Genomic DNA, 23918 nt, shown 5'->3' on the forward strand with positions numbered 1-23918 from the left:
ATGCCGGTGATGAAGGGCCTCCTGGCCCCCCAGAACACCTTTCTGGACACCATCGCCACCCGCTTCGATGGCACCCGTGAGTACACCCTAATATAAAGTAGAATGTCCTAGTTTAACCTAGTATACCATAGTACTGTAGTAGTACTGTAGTTGTACTGTAACGAAACATGCCTGTCCACGCCACATTTTGATCGGAATATACCATAGTGTACTGTAGTACTGTAATGTAACTGAAAACATTAATAAGTGACAATAAAAATAATATATTTTTTGGCATAGTGCTTTTTATTACGTGGAGACTCTAAAAGTGCTTTACAGTGGCTCTGCAAACAAGTTAAAACACAAGCAAGTTGATGCAACAATTAATGCAAAAATCATAGATTCACAAGTGAATATTTATTCAGTCCAAAACATGTTGCATGGACTCAATCTGTGTGCAATAATAGTGTTTAACATGATTTTTGAATGACTACCTCATCTCTGTACCCCACACATCAATTATCTGTAAGGTCCCTCAGTTGAGCAGTGAATTTCTAACACCGATTCAACCACAAAGACCAGGGAGGTTTCCCAATGCCTCGCAAAGAAGGGCACCTATTGGTAGATGGGCAAAAAAAAAAAAAAAAGCTGACATTGAATATCCCTTTGAGCATGGTGAAATTATTAATTACACTTTGGATGGTGTAGCAATCCAGTCACTACAAATATACAGGCATCTTTCCTAACTCAGTTGCTGGAGAAGAAGGAAACCGCTCAGGGATTTCTCCATGAGGCCGATGGTTACAGGGTATAATGGCTGTGATAGGAGAAAACTGAGGATGGATCAACAACATTGTAGTTACTCCACAATACTAACCTAAATGACAGAATGAAAAGAAGGAAGTCTGTACAGAATAAAAAATATTCCAAAACATGCATCCTGTTTGCAACAAGACACTAAAGTAATATTGCAAAAAATGTGGCAGAGCAATTAACTTTTTGTCCTGAATACAAAGTGTTATGTTTGGAGCAAATCCAATACAGCACATTACTGAGTACCACTCTCCATATTTTCAAGCATAGTGGTGGCTGCATCATGTTATGGTTATGCTTGTAATCGTTAAGGACTGGGGAGTTTTTTGTGATAAAAAATAAATGGAATGGAGCCAAGCACAGCTTCCAGAAAAACAGTCTCTTTCAAACTAGAGACTTCATGACTAATTGAGGTAAGACAGTAATTCTGCTCATAGATTATGCATGTATGAACTGCACATTGACACATCCAGCCCAAGGCATCGGGCAATATTTCTTAAACTTACAGTGCATTCGGAAAGTATTCAGACCTTTTTCCACATTTTGTTACATTACAGCCTTATTCTAAAATTGATAAAATATTTTTTTCCCCTCATCAATCTACACACAATACCCCATAATGACAAAACTAAAACAGGTTTTTAGAATAAAAAAATAATACAAAAAACAGAAATACCTTATTTACATAACTATTCAAACCCTTTGCTATGAGACTCGAAATTGAGCTCAGGTGCATCCTGTTTCCATTGATCATCCTTGAGATGTTTCTACAACTTAATTGGAGTCCACCTGTGGTAAATTAAATTGATTGGACATGATTTGAAAAGGCACACAACTGTCTATATAAGGTCCCACAGTTGACAGTGCATGTCAGAGAAAAAACCAAGCCATGAGGTCGAAGGAATTGTCAGTAGAGCTCCGAGACAGGATTGTGTCGAGGCACAGTTCTTGGGAAGGGTACCAAAACATTTCTGCAGCATTGAAGGTCCCCAAGAAGTTTGGAACCACCAAGACTCTTCCTAGAGCTGGCCTCTGGGCCAAACTGAGCAATCGGGGGTGAAGGGCCTTGGTCATGGAGGTGACCAAGAACCCGATGGTCACTCTGACAGAGCTCCAGAGTTCCTCTGTGGAGATGGGAGAACCTTCCAGAAGGACAACCATCTCTGCAACACTCCACCAATCAGGCCTATATGGTAGAGTGGCCAGACGGAAGCCATTCCTCAGTAAAAGGCACGACAGCCTGCTTGGAGTTTGCCAAAAGGCACCTAAAGGGCTCTCAGACCATGAGAAACAAGATTCTCGTCTGATGAAACCAAGATTGAACTCTTTGACCTGAATTCCAAGCGTCACGTCTGGAGGAAATGTGGCACCATCCCTACGGTGAAGCATGATGGTGGAAGCATCATGCTGTGGGGATGATTTTCAGCAGCAGGGATTGGGAGACTTGTCAGGATCAAGGGAAAGATGAACAGAGCAAAGTACAGTCGTGGTCAAAAGTATTGGTCTTCACAAAGTTTGCTGCTACAGTGTTATGAGATATTTTTGTCAGATGTTACTATGGTATACTGAAGTATAATTACAAGCATTCCATAAGTGTCAAAGGCTTTTATTGACAATTACATTAAGTTTATGCAAAGAGTCATTATTTGCAGTGTTGACCCTTCTTTTTCAAGACCTCTGCAATCCGCCCAGGCATGCTGTCAATTAACTTCTGGGCCACATCCTGAATGATGTCAGCCCATTCTTGCATAATCAATGCTTGGAGTTTGTCCGAATTTTTTAGTTTTTGTTTGTCCACCCGCCTCTTGAGGATTGACCACAAGTTCTCAATGGGATTAAGGTCTGGGGAGTTTCCTGGCCTTGGACCCAAAATGTCGATGTTTTGTTCCCCGAGCCACTTAGTTATCACTTTTGCCTTATGGAAAGGTGCTCCATCATGCTGGAAAAGGCATTGTTCGTCACCAAATTGTTCTTGGATGGTTGGGAGAAGTTGCTCTCGGAGGATGTGTTGGTACCATTCTTTATTCATGGCTGTGTTCTTAGGCAAAATTGGGAGTGAGCCCACTCCCTTGGCTGAGAAGCAACCCCACACATGAATGGTCTCAGGATGCTTTACTGTTGGCATGACACAGGACTGATGGGAGCGCTCACCTTGTCTTCTCCAGACAAGCTTTTTTCCAGATGCCCCAAACAATCGGAAAGGGGATTCAGAGAAAATGACTTTACCCCAGTCCTCAGCAGTCCAATCCCTGTACCTTTTGCAGAATATCAGTCTGTCCCTGATGCCCTTCTTGATACCAGGCCATCCTCCAAAAGTCTTCGCCTCACCGTGCGTGCAGATGCACTCACACCTGCCTGCTGCCATTCCTGAGCAAGCTCTGCACTGGTCTTACCACGATCCCACAGCTGAATCAACTTTAGGAGACGGTCCTGGTGCTTGCTGGACTTTCTTGGGCGCCCTGAAGCCTTCTTCACAACAATTGAATCTCTCCTTGAAGTTCTTGATGATCCGATAAATGGTTGATTTAGGTGCAATCTTACTAGCAGCAATTTCCTTGCCTGTGAAGCCCTTTTTGTGCAAAGCAATGATGACGGCATGTGTTTCCTTGCAGGTAACCATGATTAACAGAGGAAGAACAATGATTTCAAGCACCACCACCCTTTTAAGGCTTCCAGTCTGTTATTCTAACTTAATCAGCATGACAGAGTGATCTCCAGCCTTGCCCTCGTCAATACTCTCACCTGTGTTAACGAGAGAATCACTGACATGATGTCAGCTGGTCCTTTTGTGGCAGGGCTGAAATGCAGTGGAAATGTTTTTTGGGGATTCAGTTCATTTTCATGGCAAAGAGGGACTTTGCAATTCATTGCAATTCATCTGATCACTCTTCATAACATTCTGGAGTATATGCAAATTGCAGCAGACTTTGTGAAAATTAATATTTGTGTAATTCTCAAAACTTTTGACCACGACTGTACAGAGAGATCCTTGATGAAAACCTGCTCCAAAGTGCTCAGGTCCTCAGACTGGGGCGAAGGTTCACCTTCCAACAGGACAACGACCCTAAGCACACAGCCAAGACAACGCAGGAGTTGAACCCGATCAAACATATATCTGGAGAGACCTGAAAATAGCTGTGCAGCGATGCTCCCCATCCAACCTGACAGAGCTTGAGAGGATCTGCAGAGAAGAATGGGAGAAACTCCCCAAATACAGGTGTGCCAAGCTTGTAGCGTCATACCCAAGAAGACTCTATGCTGTAATCGCTGCCAAAGGTGCCTCAACAAAGTACTGAGTAAAGGGTCTGAATACCTATGTAAATGTGATATTTAAGTTTCTTCTTTTTTATAAATGTGCAACAACGTCTAAAAACCTGTTTTTGCTTTGTCATTATGGGGTATTGTGTGTAGAATGATGAGGGGGGAAAAACAATTTAATCCATTTTAGAATAAGGCTGTAACGTAACAAAATGTGGAAAAAGTGAAGAGGTCTGAATACTTTCTGAATGCACTGTACACAAGGCAAATCATTTCTCCAAAACAAAATATGTGTTGATATTAGGTGGCAGGGGTCTTTACTGCAACATTATTGTGTTTTGATGTATTTCTAATACCTTTTAAGACTTTTTCTGGTAGATATTTTCTAAGACCGCTTTTGCCTTAAATATGCCTTACATTCCAAAGAATATAAACTCTTAGCTTTCATTTGACACCAAATTTGACATGCTCCTATGAACTCCACATGTTGGTGCTCACATGAGTCAATTTATCTGGAAATGCCCATATATTTATTTTACATAAATACCGAACAAAAATATAAACGCAACATGTAAAGTGTTGGTCCTATGTTTCATGAGCTGAAATATAAGATTCCATATTTTTTTCATGTGCACAAAATGCTTATTTCTCTCAAATTTTGTGCACAAATTTGTTTACATCCCTGTTAGTGAACATTTCACCTTTGCCAAGATAATCCATCCACCTGACAGGTGTGGCATATCGAGAAGCTGATTGGTAGAGCACGGCGCTTGTAATGCCAGGGTAGTGGGTTCGATCCCCGGGGCCACCCATACATAAAAATGTATGCACACATGACTGTAAGTCGCTTTGGATAAAAGCGTCTGCTAAATGGCATATTATTTATTATTTAAACAGCATGATCATTACACAGGTGCACCTTGTGCTGGACAATAAAAGGCCACTCTAAAATGTGCAGTTTTGTCACACAACACAATGCCACAGATGTCTCAAGTTTTGAGGGAGCATGCAGTTGGCATGCTGACTGCAGGAATGTCCACCAGAGCTGTTGCCAGAGAATTGGATGTTCATTTCTCTACCATAAGACATTTCCAATGTCGTTTTAGAGAATTTGGCAGTACGTCCAACCAGCCTCACAACCGCAGACCACGTGTAACCACGCCAGCCCAGGACCCCCACATCCGGCTTCTTCACCTGTGGGATCGTCTGAGACCAGCCACCCGGACAGCTGATGAAACTGAGGAGTATTTCTGTCTGTAATAAAGCCCTTTTGTGGGGAAAAACTAATTCTGATTGGCTGGGCCTGGCTCCCCAGTGGATGGACTTGGCTCCCAAGTGTGTGCGCCCCTGCCCAGTCATGTGAAATCCATAGATTAGGGCCTGATTTGAAAAGGGCCTAATTTGACTTTTCCTTATATGAACTGTAACTCCGTGAAATCGTTGAAATTGTTGCATGTTGCGTTTATATTTTTGTTCAGTATATTTTAATTGGGTTAAGAGAGCTTTCTGTTTGTCTGAAGAGGCTTACAAATATATTTTTGTTTTACTTCTTTGTGCTTGCCTTAATGATAGATGCAATAAGCCAGTAAACATTAAAAGAATAATAACGTTACCATAAATAAGCTTGATTGGTCAGACTTGACAACAGTGTACCCAGGCAGTTGCAACATCTCAATGGCGCTGTATACTGTAACAGTTCTTTGTGCTCTAAGCTGCCATGCCACACAGTGTAATTTCTGCGTGGGCTGTCTTCCTTGTTTTGTATCTAGTGGAGAGACTCCAGGGACAGGGAGGCTGTGGCTCATTGTAAACTAATACCAGGGGGACAGGAGTGTTGCTGCTTGTTGTAGATTCACCCCGTCTTCCCCCAGTCACCCTTTGTAACAATGAACTGTTGTATTGCCTGACAACGCCTCTGTTCTACATACTGTATCAGGCCTAGGGTAGCAAAGGGAGGGTATATTACTGGAAACTTTCTAAGTTTACCAGTAAACTACCAGAATTTTGGTAACGTTCAAGGACTTTATGATTTTATCACGAGACATCTAGTGCCCTTTTGGGTACTTCAGATTATCACAGGTGTCTGTAATTATCTCTGGCCCTCTGTGTGGCCTTATCACATCTAAATATATATAAAATAATAAAATAAGATGATTTTAAAATAAAAAATGTAATGACAACGCTGTAAAATATTATCCTAAATATTAACCATCAATTTAGTGCAGTGCTTCTCAATTATTTTCTGTTACGCCCCCCCTAGGTAGAAGTAAACATTTCGCGCCCCCCAACTCTCCGCCGCGACTGTAAATAGTATAATTTGTCTATAAAATTGTTATAAGTACACCTCTGCATAACATTGTATCCTTATTAACATTAAAGAAAACAAAAAAAGAAAAAAGAAACTTACAACAAAGAATAACTTTTATTAACATTGTTTTTTAGTCTGTAACAGAAAATACTTAAAGTGCATCAATTAGCCTTAAATAAAATAAAAAATTCAAGCCTTATTTAAACTGTAATTTTTTTGACCATTTGATACTGAAAAATAAAATTCTATATAATCAATAAATAATCATAAATTCAAATTGATCAGCAACATTAACTCAGGAGCACAATATATGAAACACTTTGACCTATAAAACAAAAATGAATAAAACAATTTGTGCTGATTTTTTAAAAATCAAAATGAGGAAGTCAGGATTAATGGCTACAATGAGCACGTTTTGCAGTGCACAGCTTTTCGAAACGGGGTTTGAAGCATGATACTGCAACTCTCAGCTCCTGCTCAATGTTTAGCTGGGACCTGTACTTGGTCTTCAGTGCAGCAACAGCAGAGAAGCCAGTCTCACAAAGATAAGATGTTGCAAAAGGAAGAAGAATGCCCATGGCCCTCTGCCCTAAGAGTGGATACTGCCTCTCTACACTCAGCCAGAATTCACTCAGTGTCTGTGATGTGAACCTCAGTCTCAATGTGGAGTCAGACGTCATATCAATGAACTGGTCCTCCTCTGCAGAGCTGAAAACAGTTGGAGCTGGTGCATTGAAAGGATCTCTCACCCAGTCATATTGGGAACTGTTTTCAGGGAAGTACTTTTTAAAGAATCCCATCAGTGATGAAATATGCTCCTTAATATATGGAATCACTGAGGTGGCATCATAGTCAGTAGTGTCAACAAATTCATGCAGGTTCTCGAATGAATCAGTATTTCCTTCATCAAGTCGCCTGCCCCACATTGCAAGCTTTCGAGTGAAAGAGCTGATCTTGTCTGTGACCTGAGGGAGGTGTTTATCTTTCCCTTGAAGCTGTAGATTTAGTTCATTTAGCTTTCCAAATATGTCACTCAGGTAGGCCAGTTTTGCCAGGAAGTTCTCATCACTAAATTTTTCTGCGAGGTCATACTTGTGCTCCTGCTCCGAAAACATTCTTATCTGCTCTCTGAGCTCAAAAACTCGGGACAATACTTTTCCTCGTGACAGCCACCTTGCTTCACTGTGAAACAGTACAGCTTGATGTTCAGCTCCCATCTCCTCACAGATAGCAGAGAAGACTCTTGTTTTTAGTGGTCTGGTCTTTATAAAATTGACTACACCTACAACGTCAGTCATAACCTCACTTAATTCAGAGGAAAGGTGCCTTGATACCAGTGCTTCTCTGTGTATAACACAGTGTGTCCACTCAGCATTAGGTGAGGCCTTCTTGATGAGTGCCCGAAGTCCTTTTCTCATCCCTGCCATGGTCTGTGCACCATCACTGCAAACACCAATGCAGTTCTCCCACTTTAGCCCATTCTCAGTCAGGAAGCAGTCCAGCATTTTGAATAGCTCTTCAGCTGTGGCTCTGTCTCTGACATATATACCAAAAAGTAGATCCTCACACAGGGAGTTTGTCATGTCAAAACGTACATAAGCGATAAACAAACAGTCTTTGTTGCTGTCAGTTGCTTCATCGAACTGTAAGGCAAAACGTTTGTCTTTGAGTTTATCTACCAGCTGTTCTTTAAGATCGTTAGCAATGTCATTTATACGTCTGGCGACAGTGTCATTGGACAGAGGGATAGTTTTTATTTTTGCAGCACTTGCGTCATCCAGCATGACAGAGACCATGTCTAATGCTGCAGGCAGTATCAGCTCCTCTGCTATGGAGTGTTTTTTTTTGCACTGAGCAATTTGGTACGCCACCTTATATGATGTTAACAGTGCTCGCTGGTTTACTGAAGTAGCATTCACAAAGCGGGACGATTGTTGGCAATATTTGGCACGTTTTCGCTGAAAAAACTCAAGCGGCTTATCAGCGTGATTGGGGTGTAATGTCTTTAAGTGACGCCTTAATGTATTTGGCTTCATGCTGTCCGCTGCCAACATTTTTAGACACAGTAAACATACCGGTCTTTCCTCGCCTCCCACCGTAGTCACAGTGAAGCCAAGCGCTACATACGCTTTGTCATATTTCCTCGTCTTAGCTTTCGGGAGACTTACGTTTGTCTCATTATCTCCGTCTCTCTCCGCCTTTCTTTTCATCCCTGTTAAATATTTTTCCATGGTGTCTCTTAAGGGTTTATTATCTGCACTTCATATCTCCTGCTCTGTGCTGTGTGCTCTTGTTCGGTGCAAAAAAACCCTACTCCCTGTGGCAAAAAAAAGCATGTTCCCCGGGGTCACACGCGCCCCCCCCCCGGCATCGCTCCAAGCCCCCCCAGGGGGGCGCACCCCACTATTTGAGAAGGACTGATTTAGTGAATACCATTGGTATTAAATATGAGGGTTTCAACATGAAATACTGTATTCTTTATATTATTATTTTGTACACTAGTTTTTTTTTTTTACTGTGTCTTTATGTCTTTGTTGTCAATGTTTTGGTTGGAAGAGTTGCAGAGTTAATTGAAAATAATGCCATTGTTGATTAGATGCTTTTTTCATTAATTAGGCTAAAGTGGGGGAATAAAAGTATTTAGTCAGCCACCAATTGTGCAAGTTCTCCCACTTAAAAAGATGAGAGAGGCCTGTAATTTTCATCATAGGTACACGTCAACTATGACAGACAAATTGAGAAAAAAAAATCCAGAACATCACATTGTAGGATTTTTAATGAATTTATTTGCAAATTATGGTGGAAAATAAGTATTTGGTCACCTACAAACAAGCAAGATTTCTGGCTCTCACAGACCTGTAACTTCTTCTTTAAGAGGCTCCTCTGTCCTCCACTCGTTACCTGTATTATTGGCACCTGTTTGAACTTGTTATCAGTATAAAAGACACCTGTCCACAACCTCAAACAGTCACACTCCAAACTCCACTATGGCCAAGACCAAAGAGCTGTCAAAGGACACCAGAAACAAAATTGTAGACCTGCACCAGGCTGGGAAGACTGAATCTGCAATAGGTAAGCAGCTTGTTTTGAAGAATTCAACTGTGGGAGCAATTATTAGGAAATGGAAGACATACAAGACCACTGATAATCTCCCTCGATCTGGGGCTCCACGCAAGATCTCACCCCGTGGGGTCAAAATGATCACAAGAACGGTGAGCAAAAGTCCCAGAACCACACGGGGGGACCTAGTGAATGACCTGCAGAGAGCTGGGACCAAAGTAACAAAGCCTACCATCAGTAACACACTACGCCGCCAGGGACTCAAATCCTGCAGTGCAAGACGTGTCCCCCTGCTTAAGCCAGTACATGTCCAGGCCCGTCTGAAGTTTGCTAGAGTGCATTTGGATGATCCAGAAGAGGATTGGGAGAATGTCATATGGTCAGATGAAACCAAAATATAACTTTTTGGTAAAGACTCAACTCGTCGTGTTTGGAGGACAAAGAATGCTGAGTTGCATCCAAAGAACACCATACCTACTGTGAAGCATGAGGGTGGAAACATCATGCATTGGGGCTGTTTTTCTGCAACGGGACCAGGACGACTGATCCGTGTAAAGGAAAGAATGAATGGGGCCATGTATCGTGAGATTTTGAGTGAAAACCTCCTTCCATCAGCAAGGGCATTGAAGATGAAACGTGGCTGGGTCTTTCAGCATGACAATGATCCCAAACACACCGCCCGGGCAACGAAGGAGTGGCTTCGTAAGAAGCATTTCAAGGTCCTGGAGTGGCCTAGCCAGTCTCCAGATCTCAACCCCATAGAAAATCTTTGGAGGGAGTTGAAAGTCCGTGTTGCCCAGCGACAGCCCCAAAACATCACTGCTCTAGAGAAGATCTGCATGGAGGAATGGGCCAAAATACCAGCAACAGTGTGTGAAAACCTTGTGAAGACTTACAGAAAACGTTTGACCTGTGTCATTGCCAACAAAGGGTATATAACAAAGTATTGAGAAACTTTTGTTATTGACCAAATACTTATTTTCCACCATAATTTGCAAATAAATTCATTAAAAATCCTACAATGTGATTTTCTGGATTTTTTTTCCTCATTTTGTCTGTCATAGTTGACGTGTACCTATGATGAAAATTACAGGCCTCTCTCATCTTTTTAAGTGGGAGAACTTGCACAATTGGTGGCTGACTAAATACTTTTTTCCCCCACTGTAATTGTAGCACGAGAGAGTTGATGTTAGTGTGTGTAATTGGCATAGTTGTTAATAGAAGGGCATAATTGTATTTTTCTCAGCAGTGAGTCAACCACTATAATGAAGGCTCAGAAGCTGTCTTCCGAGCATCAAGCGCAAATCCACTAATGTTGATTAGGGATTGTGATTGTGAGCCTCGGGTAATGAAACAGTATACTGTAAATACTTAATTGATAGGAAGAAAAAAAAATCTAAAATAAAACATTTCTTAACACATTATAATAATAATTATTATTATTACATGATGATTTGCATCTGTACATATTTTCTGCTATTTTCATTACAATCCGGAACGAGCCCCCAAATACTTTACAGCTCAAGTTCTCAACAAACAGTTGGCCGAGCACATAAACAATTGATATAAAAGCAACCTTGCATTGGAAAGGTTATCAAATCAATCCACAGTAAATACATGCGTTTGTTATCTTATCAAATATTAGGTGTGTCCACGTTACCAATTTTCAAACTTCCTTCCCTCCTCAAATTAATGATATAAATGTATGATATAATTATCTTTATTCATTGTAGGAAACGAGTCCCGTTACAGAGCACTATATTGCACAACCAATATAGGTGGATGAGTAGCCTAAAGTAAGAAGGCTCATATATTTTGAGACGCCCTAAGCTTTGATTGATGGGTCTATTGTGTGTACGTCACTGTGTTACTAAGTGACTGGAAGGAGATACCAGATGCTCTATGTCATTTTTAAAGATCAGATAAATCTGTAACACAAAAGGTTATCACAAAAGCACTGTACTCCTTTCCTTCGCTTTCATTTTCTTATCTTGTAGCTTTGATGTGCGATTCCTGTCCAGTCGTGAATAAGCTTATGATGTCTATCTCCAAATGACAGTATCAGTGTGTTGAGTTGCCTGGAGCAGGGGAGGCCCTCACTTCCTCTCTATGTTCCAAAGGGTCAAGGCATGAACCTCAAAGCCACTTCCACAGGGGCCAAACAAACACACAAGCCAAACCTTCTTCATTAAAAACCACAACACAGAGGGCAACTGAGTTAATTTCTCAGTGCCTTTTCGGTGTTTAGAATTTCTTGTTATGAGTGAGTCACTTGTGCACATGATCCAGATTGTCTGTCTAGTTCAGAATTTGTGTAGGCCTGTTGCAATCCCCTCACTGTAAGAGTTGTTCATTTTTTTGTTGTCAGAGATGGCTTTTCAATTCCTCATTTGAGTGGTCTTCCCTTAGAACTTTGTTTGCTTCATTATGGTCAGAAGCACAATAAAAAGATGAGTAGGCTACAGCAGGCAATCGATGTCTGAAGCGCTTGCCACTGGACGCCAGTGCTTTCAAATGCTCCACGAGCTCCTATGTGACAGAAACCCTCTGGGTGGCACAGTGCCCACGGCTGAAAGTGTGTATCTGCAGCATTGAGTGTGTATTTGCGTATGTGGGTGTGTATGTATGTATGTTTGTGTGTGTTTATTTGTTCATGTGTCTATTTCCACAGTGTCAACACTCCAGTCGGACCTCCCCAGTAGCGGCAGGCAGGGAGGCAGTAGTCACCCTGTGGGTAGCATGGTTATAGGGCAGCTGTGAGCCGAGATAAGAGCCTGGTTCATTTTCTCCCCTCACACTTTTCTTTAAAAGGCGGTAGGCAGATAAACCAAGAGGGGACAAGGCGAGTGGCTGCAGTAGATTGAACCAGGTGGTATCATTGTTAACTGGGTGATGAATGGGGTCTGAGGGCCGGCACTAAGGGTTGAATAGAAGAGCTGCCTATGACAGCTAGTGGACAGTTGAAGTGATTGGGTTAGCTACTTCTGTCTCTTTCTGTGTGTGTGTGTGTGTGTGTGTGTACACGTGTGTGTGTGTGTGTGTGTGTCTGTGAAGCTGAGGGATGGGATCATAGAAACACCATCCTCTGTGGTATTTTGCTTCAAGGGTGAATAATTTGTTGTAGTACCAGGTTAGCTCCAGAGTATACAGTCTGTTTTAGATTAAATATATTTTGCTAAATATGGGTATTTTACCTTGATTTTGATTGGTTAATTGAAATTACATTGAATGATTGATTGATATTGGCATTGAGTTAACTCTGTGTAGGCCAATTGCGCAGGTCACTGCTTGCGGTGCAAATATGTTCATTGTGAACAAGACAATAACATTAACCTCAGCTAATGACAAGGGAGAATGCTACGTACCCAGCTAGGCAGCTTAAATACATGTTAAGACAGGCATCACAATGCTGCTCCGAGCCTGCTCATTCTTTACTAGGAGTTGCAATTAGCTTTTGTGACATGGCCCTCCTCCTGTGTGCTTTGAGTATCACATTCACACTGGCTGACTCTATATAGCCTAGCATCTCGTATGCATAAGGTGAATAGCAGTCTCTTGCTCTAAGCATAGCTCCAGCCTGTTGTTAGCTTAGCATCTCGTAGCTACAGTCTGTTATTGTTAGCATTAGCTTCTAGCTCCAGTATGTTGCTGTTAGCATCGTGCTCCAGTTTGTTACTGTTAGTATTAGCACCTTGCTCCAGTTTGTTAATATAATAATAATAATAATAATAACATATGACAATTAGCAGATGCTTTTATCCAAAGCGACTTACAGTGAGGGAAAAAAGTATTTGATCCCCTGCTGAATCTGTATGTTTGCCCACTGACAAAGAAATGATCAATCTATTATTTTAATGGTAGGTTTATTTGAACAGTGAGAGACAGAATAACAACAAAAAAATCCAGAAAAACGCATGTCAAAAATGTTATAAATTGATTTGCATTTTAATGAGGGAAATACGTATTTGACCCCCTCTCAATCAAAAAGATTTCTGGCTCCCAGGTGTCTTTTATACAGGTAACGAGCTGAGATTAGGAGCACACTCTTAAAGGGAGTGCTCTTAATCTCAGTTTGTTACCTGTATAGAAGACACCTGTCCACAGAAGCAATCAATCAATCAGATTCCAAACTCTTCACCATGGCCAAGACCAAAGAGCTCTCCAAGGATGTCAGGGACAAGATTGTAGACCTACACAAGGCTGGAATGGGCTACAAGACCATCGCCAAAAAGCTTGGTGAGAAGGTGACCACAGTTGGTGTGATTATTTGCAAATGGAAGAAACACAAAATAACTGTCAATCTCCCTCGGCCTGGGGCTCCATGCAAGATCTCACCTCGTGGAGTTACAATGATCATGAGAACGGTGAGGAATCAGCCCAGAACTACACGGGAGGATCTTGTCAATAATCTCAAGGCAGCTGGGACCATAGTCACCAAGAAAACAATTGGTAACACACTACGCCGTGAAGGACTGAAATCCTGCAGCGCCCGCAAGGTCCCCCTGCTCAAGAAAGCACATATACAGGCCCAACTGAAGTTTGCCTGAATGATTCAGAGGAGAACTGGGTGAAAGTGTTGTAGTCAGATGAGACCAAAATCAAGCTCGTTGGCATCAAATCAACTCGCCATGTTTGGAGGAGGAGGAATGCTGCCTATGACCTCAAGAACACCATCCCCACTTTCAAACATGGAGGTGGAAACATTATGCTTTGGGGGTGTTTTTCTGCTAAGGGGACAGGACAACTTCACCACATCAAAGGGATGATGGACGGGGCCATATACCGTCAAATCTTGGTTGAGAACCTCCTTCCCTCAGCCAGGGCATTGAAAATGGGTCGTGGATGGGTATTCCAGCATGACAATGACCCAAAAACACACGACCAAGGCAACAAAGGAGTGGCTCAAGAAGGAGCACATTAAGGTCCTGGAGTGGCCTAGCCAGTCTCCAGACCTTAATCCCATAGAAAATCTGTGGAGGGAGCTGAAGGTTCGAGTTGCCAAACGTCAGGCTCGAAACCTTAATGACTTGGAGAAGATCTGCAAAGAGGAGTAGGACAAAATCCCTCCTGAGATGTGTGCAAACCTGGTGGCCAATTACAAGAAACGTCTGACCTCTGTGATTTCCAACAATGGTTTTGCCACCAAGTACTAAGTCATGTTTTGCAGAGGGGTCAAATACTTATTTCCCTCATTAAAATGCTAATAAATTTATAACATTTTTGACATGCGTTTTTCTGGATTTTGTTGTTGTTATTCTGTCTCTCCCTGTTCAAATAAACCTACCATTAAAATTATAGACTGATCATGTCTTTGTCAGTGGGCAAACGTAGAAAATCAGCAGGGGATCAAATACTTTTTTCCCTCACTGTACAGTCATGCATGCATACAATTTCGTATGGGTGGCTCCAGTGGTAATCAAACCCACGATCCTGGCACTGCAAGCGCCGTGCTCTACCAACTGAGCTACACAGGACCTGTTGTTAGCATTAGCATCTAGCTCCAGTCTGTTGCTGTAACCATTAGCATCTAGCTCCAATCTACAGTTCTGTGCTGTACAGATGTGTAATTAAATTATATAGTGGCAAGATCCTCGAAGCAAGATCCTTAAAGCTGCAGTATGTAACTTTATGGGCAACCCCGACCAAATTCACATTGAAATGTGTGTTATAGATCTGTCATTCTCATTGAAAGCAAGTCTTACAAGTGGTAGATCTGTTCTATGTGCGCTATTTCTATTCTTCCCAATCTTACATTTTGTTTTTGCATCTTTTACTTTCAGTTTTGTACACCAGCTCCAAACAGCTGAAAAGAAAATATTTTTGGTTATGGAAAATATATTTCAGATGGTACAATGATACACTATACTTGCTTGTTTTGTTACATAAACTATTAGAATTTTAGCAACCAGGAAATGGAGAAGCGATTTCTGCATAGTGCATCTTTAAGAGGATTATGGTCAAGGACTGAGACACTGCGGAACACACATAAACACGCTCACCCACACAGTCACGCTCACAGGCAAACACACACACACACACACACACACACACACACACACATACACACACACAAAAGTATTTGCCCCCTTTCTAATTTTCTTTACTTTTGCATATTTTTGATACTGAATGTTGTCAGATCTTCAACCAAAACCTAATATTAGATAAAGGGAAACCGCAAAAAAAAGACAACAATTTTATTTGTTTCATAAACAAAGTTATGCAACACCCAATGCCCCTGTTTGAAAAGTAAATTCCCCCTTACACTCAATAACTGGTTGTGCCAACTTTAGCTGCAATGACTCCAACCAAACGCTTCCTGTAGTTGTTGATCAGTCTCTCATGTCGCTGTGGAGGAATTTTGGCCCACTCTTGCTTGCAGAACTGCTTTAACTCAGTGACATTTGTGGGTATTCAAGCATGAACTGCTTGTTTCAAGTCCTGCCACAATATCTCAATTGGGATTAGGTCTGGACTTTGACTAGGCCATTCCAAAGTTATACTTTTGACTCATCTGTCCATAGAACATTCTTCCAAGAGTCTTGATGATCATCCAGGTGCTTCCAGGTGCTTTTTGGCAAACTTTAGTTAACTTTTTGGATGAGATAGGTCCCATTATGTCTGGCGAAAACCAAACACTGCAACCTCATACCAATGGTCAAGCCTGGTGGTGGTAGTGTGATGGTTTGGGGATGCTTTGCTGCCTCAGGACCTGGACGACTTGCCTTAATAGAAGGAACCATGAATTCTGCTCTGTATCAGAGAATTATACAGGAGAATGTCAGGCCATCCGTCTGTGAGCTGAAGCTGAAGCGCAGCTGGGTCATGCAGCAAGACAATGATCCAAAACACACAATCAAGTCTACAAGTAAATAGTTAAAAAGCACAAACTTGAAGTTTTGGAATCAAAGTTCAGACCTAATCCCAATTGAGATATTGAGGAAGTTCATGCTTGAAAACCCACAAATGTTGCTGAGTTAAAGCAGTTCTGCATGAAAGAGTGGGACAAAATTCCTCCATGTGAGAGACTGATCAACAACTACAGAAAGCATTTGGTTGCAGTCATTGCAGCTAAAGGTGGCACAACCAGTTGTTGAGTGTAAGGGGGCAATTACTTTTCCACACAGGGGAATTGGGTGTTCCATAACTTTGTTAATTAAATAAATGAAGTAAGTAAATATATTTTTGTGTCATTTGTAAACGCAGGCTCCCTTTATCTAATATTAGGTTTTGGTTGAAGATCTGATTTGGTATAAAAAATATGCAACAAATTTAGAAAACCAGAAAGGGGGTGAATACTTTTTCACAGCACTGTATAAACACAAACACGCTCACCCACACATGCACACACACACACACAAGCATGTTTTCGTCAATTGATGATGCACATTGTGCACTTATGCTGTACTCTACTATGTTTTGGGTGTTTTGTCAGTGTGCTTCTATCAGACTTCAAAATGGCCCCTCTCTGTTGTAAGGCAACTACTGCCTCTTTTCCCAGCCTTGGCAGTGATCTTCGAGATAACCACACTGTAGCCTACAGTATATTAGTTCTCAAGAAGCTTAGTAGTGAAGTAAATTGATATTTTCAGACATGAGACAGCGGCATACACTGTCAGGCTTAACACATTTTAAGCTTGAAACACAAAGCCTTTATTGACAACAATTGACCCTTCGCCTTACTGTTGCAAACTCGGACAACATTTTCCCGGGCAGCCCAATTCCTCATTCAAACCACTGAAGAAAACCCCTCAAAATGACCTCAATCTTGTTTTTAATACATAATTAAATTAAACACACCTTGCTGATAAGGAGACTCTCGGGTATGTTGTTTTGGGCTGTCATTACAATTGCTTCACAGGAACCTGGTAAAATTATTTTTGTAGTGGGACTAGCCACTGGATGCTTTGCATGCACTGTCAGCATGCAGTCAAAGCTACAAACCACTTTTGGAGCTAACTAGTGCTCTCAAAATGTATCATGATGTCGACAGCAGATTAGTTATATTCATAATATAACTTAGCTAGCTAACAAACATTTGGAGAAAACAAGTTATATTAACTAGCTAGCTAGCATTAGCAACATTGGTGGTCAATGAGAACTAGCTAGCCAGCTAGCAAACAATACAACAAAAGTATATGTTTGGATTCAAAAAATACTCCAACAGGCTCAATTCAATCTATCACAGCTAAAAGACAACCACAATGTGGGTTCACTCAGAATCTTTATTCTGTGCTGTGATTTTAAGGATAGGTGTGTTCAGGTCAATATCTGTGTCAATACCCAATGACAAAATCCACAAGAGGAACTTGTGGGGTGTGTTGGGTTTAACAGCATTAACATTCGGACTGAACCAGCAGTGTGGTTTTCCTGTATTTACAATTTATTAAATTGGGGCAGTTGCATCAATGAAAAAGTTGCAAATCTGACACTAAAGATGACAGCGCAAGTGAACATGGTTAGTTAGTATCAGAGAATGAAAAATACATTACAGTACAGAATAGCTCAACATTTTGGTGCCGAGATATTCTTACACTGTGATTTATGGGGTACCCTTGACCCACTTGGGAGACAATATAGGGATACTGCTGACTAGAGTTATTGCATGTATTGTTAGACCATATTGCATAAGCTGGAGATGTAAAGGGTTGAGTTGAGCAAAAACCTTAACCCAAAAAAATTGTCAAAATAAACTGTAAGCTATAGGCCTACCTTGCTAGATGTATATAGTGTTTCACAGTTAGGACTACAAGGTAGCATGTAAAAAGGACAGGGAGGCCTACAGTATTTGTTACGTTGTCAGCGTTTCTCTCTAGACCTCAGGAGTTATTGGCAGTGCTTCAGTATACGCTCATTGTTTGACACTCTTTGAACTTGTTTGGTGAGGTGCAGTTTTGTTACATTTATAGCTACAAAACGATAAAACATTGACAGTCAGCATGTCCTCATAATTAACCACTTCAATCCACCAACTCAGACTCTTTCACAAATGGCCATAAATAGCCAATCAAGTGTCAGGTTCTCAAGACACAGCTTGCCAGGAAACGTGCGCCACAAAACTTCCATTGACTGCCGGTGTCAGGGCGGTGGATCCGGTGGCTGCTGACTGCTTCTCTTTATGTAATTCCTCTGTGGCGGGTTTGTTGCCGCTCACTGCACACCCGTGAAGGCTGTCACCACTTTGAAAAATCCCCAGTGCATGGCTTCCTGACTGTCGGGGACAGGCAATTAAAGCGCTAGTTTTTCTAAAGCGTGTCGTCAGCTGCTTAGCTCTCTTTCGTCGTACTCTTGCACTCCTCCTTCGAGTGTAGCCTACTCCCTCTGGAATTTTGAATGGCTGGTGGTGTGTGTCAAGCTTGCCTTGATTCAGTCTTTAACTTGAATGTTTTTACATTGGAAACATTGTAGCCCTCCTCCTCAAGGACCTAAAGAATAAATCCAAATCACTGCCCTTACTTCAACACTGAGATAGTTAAATTATGTACAGTGCCTTCGGAAAGTATTCAGACCCCTTGAATCTTTCCACATTTTATTTGGTTACAGCCTTATTCAAAAATGTATTACATTGTTAACCCCCCCCCCCCCCCCCCCCTCATAAATCTACACACAATACCCCATAATGACAAAGCAAAAACAGGTTTTTAGAAATGTTAGCGAATGTATAAAAAATAAAAAACTGAAATATCATATTTACATAAGTATTCAGACCCTTTACTCAGTACTTTGTTGAAGCACCTTTGGCAGCGATTACAACCTCGAGTCTTCTTGGGTATGATGCTACAAGCTTGGCACACCTGTATTTGGGGATTTTCTCCCATTTTTCTCGGCAGATCCTCTCAAGCTCTGTCAGGTTGGATGGGGAGTGTTGCTGCATAGCTATTTTCAGGTCTCTCCAGAGATGTTTGATCAGGTTCAATTCCTGCATTGTCTTGGCTGTGTGCTTAGGGTCGTTGTCCTGTTGGAAGGTGAACCTTCGCCCCAGTCTGAGGTCCTGAGCGCTCTGGAGCAGGTTTTCATCAAGGATCTCCCTGTACTTTGCTCCGTTCATCTTTGCCTCGATCCTGACTAGTCTCCCAGTCCCTGCTGATGAAAAACATCCCCACAGCATAATGCTGCCACCACCATGCTTTGCCGTAGGGATGGTATTGGCCAGGTGATGAGCGGTGTCTGGTTTCCTCAAGACGTGACGCTTGGCATTCAGGCCAAAGAGTTCAATCTTGGTTTCATCAGACCAGAGAATCTTGTTTCTCATGGTTTGAGAGTCTTTAGGTGCCTTTTGGCAAATTCCAAGCAGGCTGTCGTGCCTTTTACCGAGGAGTGGCTTCCGTCTGGCCACTGTACCATAAAGGCCTGATTGGTGGAGTGCTGCAGAGATGGTTGTCCTTCTGGAAGGTTTTCCCATCTCCACAGAGGGACTCTGGAGCTCTGTTAGAGTGACCATCGGGTTCTTGGTCACCTCCCTGACCAAGGCCCTTCTCCCCCGATTGCTCAGTTTGGCCGGGCGGCCAGCTTTAGGAAGAGTCTTGGTGGTTACAAACTTCTTCCATTTAAGAATGATGGAGGCCACTGTGTTCTTGGGGACCTTCAATGCTGCAGACATTTTTTGGTACCCTTCCCCAAATCTGTGCCTTGGAGCTCTACGGACAATTCCTTCGACCTCATGGCTTGGTTTTTGCTCTGACATGCATTGTCAACTGTGGGACCTTATGTAGACGGGTGTGTGCCTTTCCAAATCATGTCCAATGAAGTTGTAGAAACATCTAAAGGATGATCAATGGAAACAGGATGCACCTGAGCTCAATTTCGTGTCTCATAGCAAAGGGTCTGAATACTTATGTAAATAAGGTATTTCTGTTTTTTAATTTTTTATAAATGTGCAGAATTTCTCTAACCTGCTTTCGCTTTTTCATTATGGGGTATTGTGTGTAGATTGCTGAGGATTTTTATTTATTTAATCAATTTTAGAATAAGGCTGTAACGTAACAAAATGTGGAAAAGGTCAAGGGGTCTGAATACTTTCCGAAGGCACTGTAAATGCCAGTTGTGCCAGACACAGTCACGGTGTACTTGACTGTTGCTTTTCCACACCACAAACTGCTTACAGTGCACAGTTATTTGATTCTTTGGAATAAGGGAGAAGAGACTGTCTGTTGCCACTGGGCATATGTGAAGATATTGTTTTGTGATCCCTACATGTACAGGAATGTGTTGATCCCCTGGGCTGAGAGATTGGTGTTTGGTAATCTGTGGTGGTAGAGCCTGCAGGCATAGCTAAATGAATAGAGGTTGTGTCCCAATAAATGTGCACTTGTTAATTTCCTTCATGGATTTGAAGGTAAATGACTGGTCCCTCTTGCCCATGCATAAAACAATCCAATGATTTTGCATTGGTGGGGAGTAGTGAACAAGTGCAGACTTGCAGACAGAAAGATGATTGGAATTTAGCCATAGTGTGTGAATAAAGCACTAGCACTCTGCGAGACTGCCATTGTACTGTTCAGGCTGACACTGTCCATGGTGCTGATGAGATGGAGAGAAAGAAAGGGAAACAGAAAGGGGGTAGATGGAGAGTGAGGTGTGGATAGAATGAAAGGGCAAGAAGAGCATTGTCTTATGTCAGATGGGCTGGTGCTTGGTGGTCTGCCAGGCATGGCTACTTATTAGCCATGCATAGGCCTGCCTATTACTGTAAGTCTATATAGCCCATGCAAGAACCAAACAGTTATTTCCAAACACTCCTGATCAACAATCATTTTCGTTCTCTTCCTCGACCCCACAGACAGCAACTTCCTGCTGGGCAACGCGCAGGGCCACCGCGGCTACCCCATCGTCTACTGCTCGGATGGCTTCTGCGAGCTGACGGGCTTCGCGCGCACCGAAGTGATGCAGAAGAAGTGCAGCTGCCGCTTCCTGTATGGCAACGACACCAGCGAGCACGTGGCACAGCAGATGGAGAAGGCCCTGGAGGGACGAGAGGAGTACCAGACCGAGGTCCACTTCTACAAGAAGAACGGTGAGAGTGAGACCATAGAAATATAATTATATTCTATTTAATGGGGATGTCTGTTAAAGAGATTCTATTGCGATGATTGAGACGGCCCGCGAGCATAGACGCAGACCTGGGTTCAACTACTATTTGAAATCTTTCAAATACTTTGAGCGTTTGCTTGGAGCTATATGGGTGGGGTTTGCCGTTTGGGACTACTCTATTAGTCCATTAAACCAGGCACACTCAGTCAAGCACTGAGAAAGTATTTGAAATCAGCACCATACTACATACAACAAATGGGCAGTTTGTTGATAGTCTGGGTGTCTACAGACGAGACCCTGCATTGCTACTTTGGCTAAACTCAGCCTTAACATTAGACATCTATTGCATGGTTTCAACTCTCCCTGTCCAAGGAGACCAAGAGAGTTTAGCTAGCCAACACGAGCAATCGGTTGCAAGAGCTTTTTCTTAAGGACAATGCTCTGAACCTTTATCTGCTTTATCACTGTTACTGCCAGCAGTACCCTTTTTTATCTTACCAATGTCATTTTTTGCAGTATCATTTTTCATTTTTCATTCATTTATTTATTTGTTCATTACATGTAATGATGTAAGGAAGCTCATGGATCATGTCCTAAATAGATTTGTTTACTTATTTTTTTCTAAATAAATGTTTATTGGTTTGTTTGTTTCAGGGACCTCTTTCTGGTGCCTACTGGACGTTGTGCCCATAAAGAATGAGAAGGGGGAGATGGTCCTATTCCTCTTCTCATTCAAGGACATCACTGACATACACGGCAAAGTGCATCACAAGAAAGAAGGTAGGCCAAACCTCAAATCGCTCTCGCCAAAAACGATTTTCCTTTGGTTTGGATGTGATTTATGATTTACCATCGTTTTTCCCTCCGCTTTCATCTCCACAATGTTCCCCTGTTTGTCATTGACACATTTGATCAGATAGTTAGGTTTATGATGCCGTTGGGCAGACATTTTGTTATCTTCAAAGATATTGTTTAAATAGATAAATCATATAGACACCGAGCTGTAGACTTGTATTGTTTTGTGACATGACACAAGCATGTTAAAAAACAGATAGAAGTCATCATGGAGATGACTGTGTGATTGACAGTTTCAGAGGACAAGAGGCGGAGCAGGAAGAGTGGCAGCTCTCACTTCAGCGAGGCCAGGAAGCGGGGGCGGACCATGATCTACCATCTGACCAGCCAGTTCTCCAGAGGCGGAAAGAGAGAGGTCAACCTGGGCAGTGTGAGTACTGGGACCGCCTCTATCCATTCTTCTATTGGTCAATTGTGTTGATTAGCTGTTTCGTGATTGCCTGATTGGTTAATTGGTTTACATACATGTATTATGCTTTCATTAAAATAATCTCCATTAATTTGTTGACGGCTAAAATTGCTTCTTTCTTTCAATTTCATCTGTGATGTAAACAGTTTGGATAATTATTGAGCAAGGAAGAACAATCATTCAAACTTTAACCAAATTCATAATGGCCATTTTTAAGTTAATATACTCAAACTTATTCCAAAGATAAATGGGTATTTCAAAGACCCAATAAAACTAATTAATATGTGTGAAGTTCAGAGCCTCTTAATAACTGTATGGGCTTGTCAATAAATCACTAACAAAAACAGTTGGTTCTACATCCTGGTGTGGTCTAACATGCTACATGATTGCTTGCAAATCCATTTCTCACTCCTCTGCATGTTGAAACTGGAGTCACAGCTTTAAAATGGCAAAATCTTGGCCTCCCAGCCATAGTTGCCAGGAGACTCAAGGCAGTTGCTAAGGAACAGGGTCACTGGCATCTGGGTGTTAGGGGTCAGAGTGGAAACTGATTATATCATCCCCCTGGGTGTTGCTGGGTTTCAATTAGAACAGCCACAAAGTCAGATTCCATAGCCACAAAGTCAAAATTGGGTATACAAATTAGCTTTTTGGTTGTAATTTAAGGTTAGGCATAAGGTTAGCAGTGTGGTTAAGGTTAGGGTTAGGTTTTCAAATCAGATTTTAAGAAGATAAACTGTAGAAATGGGCGGGGTTTAGCCATAATTGTAACTTTGTGGCTGTATTTACTAGTGACAACCGTGTTACTGTGGCTGTCTTGAACATGGCGATGCTGCACTAGCAGCAGCTGCATTATATAGTTCATTATACACTGCTCAAAAAAATTAAGGGAACACTAAAATAACACATCCTAGATCTGAATGAATGAAATAATCTCATTAAATAATTTTTTCTTTACATAGTTGAATGTGCTGACAACAAAATCACACAAAAATTATCAATGGAAATCAAATTGATCAACCCATGGAGATCTGGATTTGGAGTCACCCTCAAAATTAAAGTGGAAAACCACACTACAGGCTGATCCAACTTTGATGTAATGTCCTTAAAACAAGTCAAAATGAGGCTCAGTAGTGTGTGTGGCCTCCACGTGCCTGTATGACCTCCCTACAATGCCTGGGCATGCTCCTGATGAGGTGGCGGATGGTC

The 23918-nt window shown here is 41.8% G+C and overlaps 1 protein-coding gene across 1 annotated transcript in view; it reads left to right on the forward strand.

Moving 5' to 3' along the window:
- The window catches only part of kcnh4b (potassium voltage-gated channel, subfamily H (eag-related), member 4b), a gene marked incomplete at both ends in the record, with an annotated part of 69248 nt that continues 45330 nt past the window's right edge, over window positions 1–23918 (forward strand). Inside the window, 4 exons of the mRNA XM_084159000.1 lie at window positions 1–76; window positions 21195–21428; window positions 22100–22225; window positions 22540–22670. Coding sequence (XP_084015126.1) covers window positions 1–76; window positions 21195–21428; window positions 22100–22225; window positions 22540–22670 — 567 coding nt within the window. The remainder of the gene's footprint in view (window positions 77–21194; window positions 21429–22099; window positions 22226–22539; window positions 22671–23918) is intronic.

Source organism: Coregonus lavaretus (genome assembly GCF_964263955.1).
Source record: "Coregonus lavaretus genome assembly, chromosome: 1".
Taxonomy (NCBI): Eukaryota; Metazoa; Chordata; class Actinopteri; order Salmoniformes; family Salmonidae; genus Coregonus; species Coregonus lavaretus.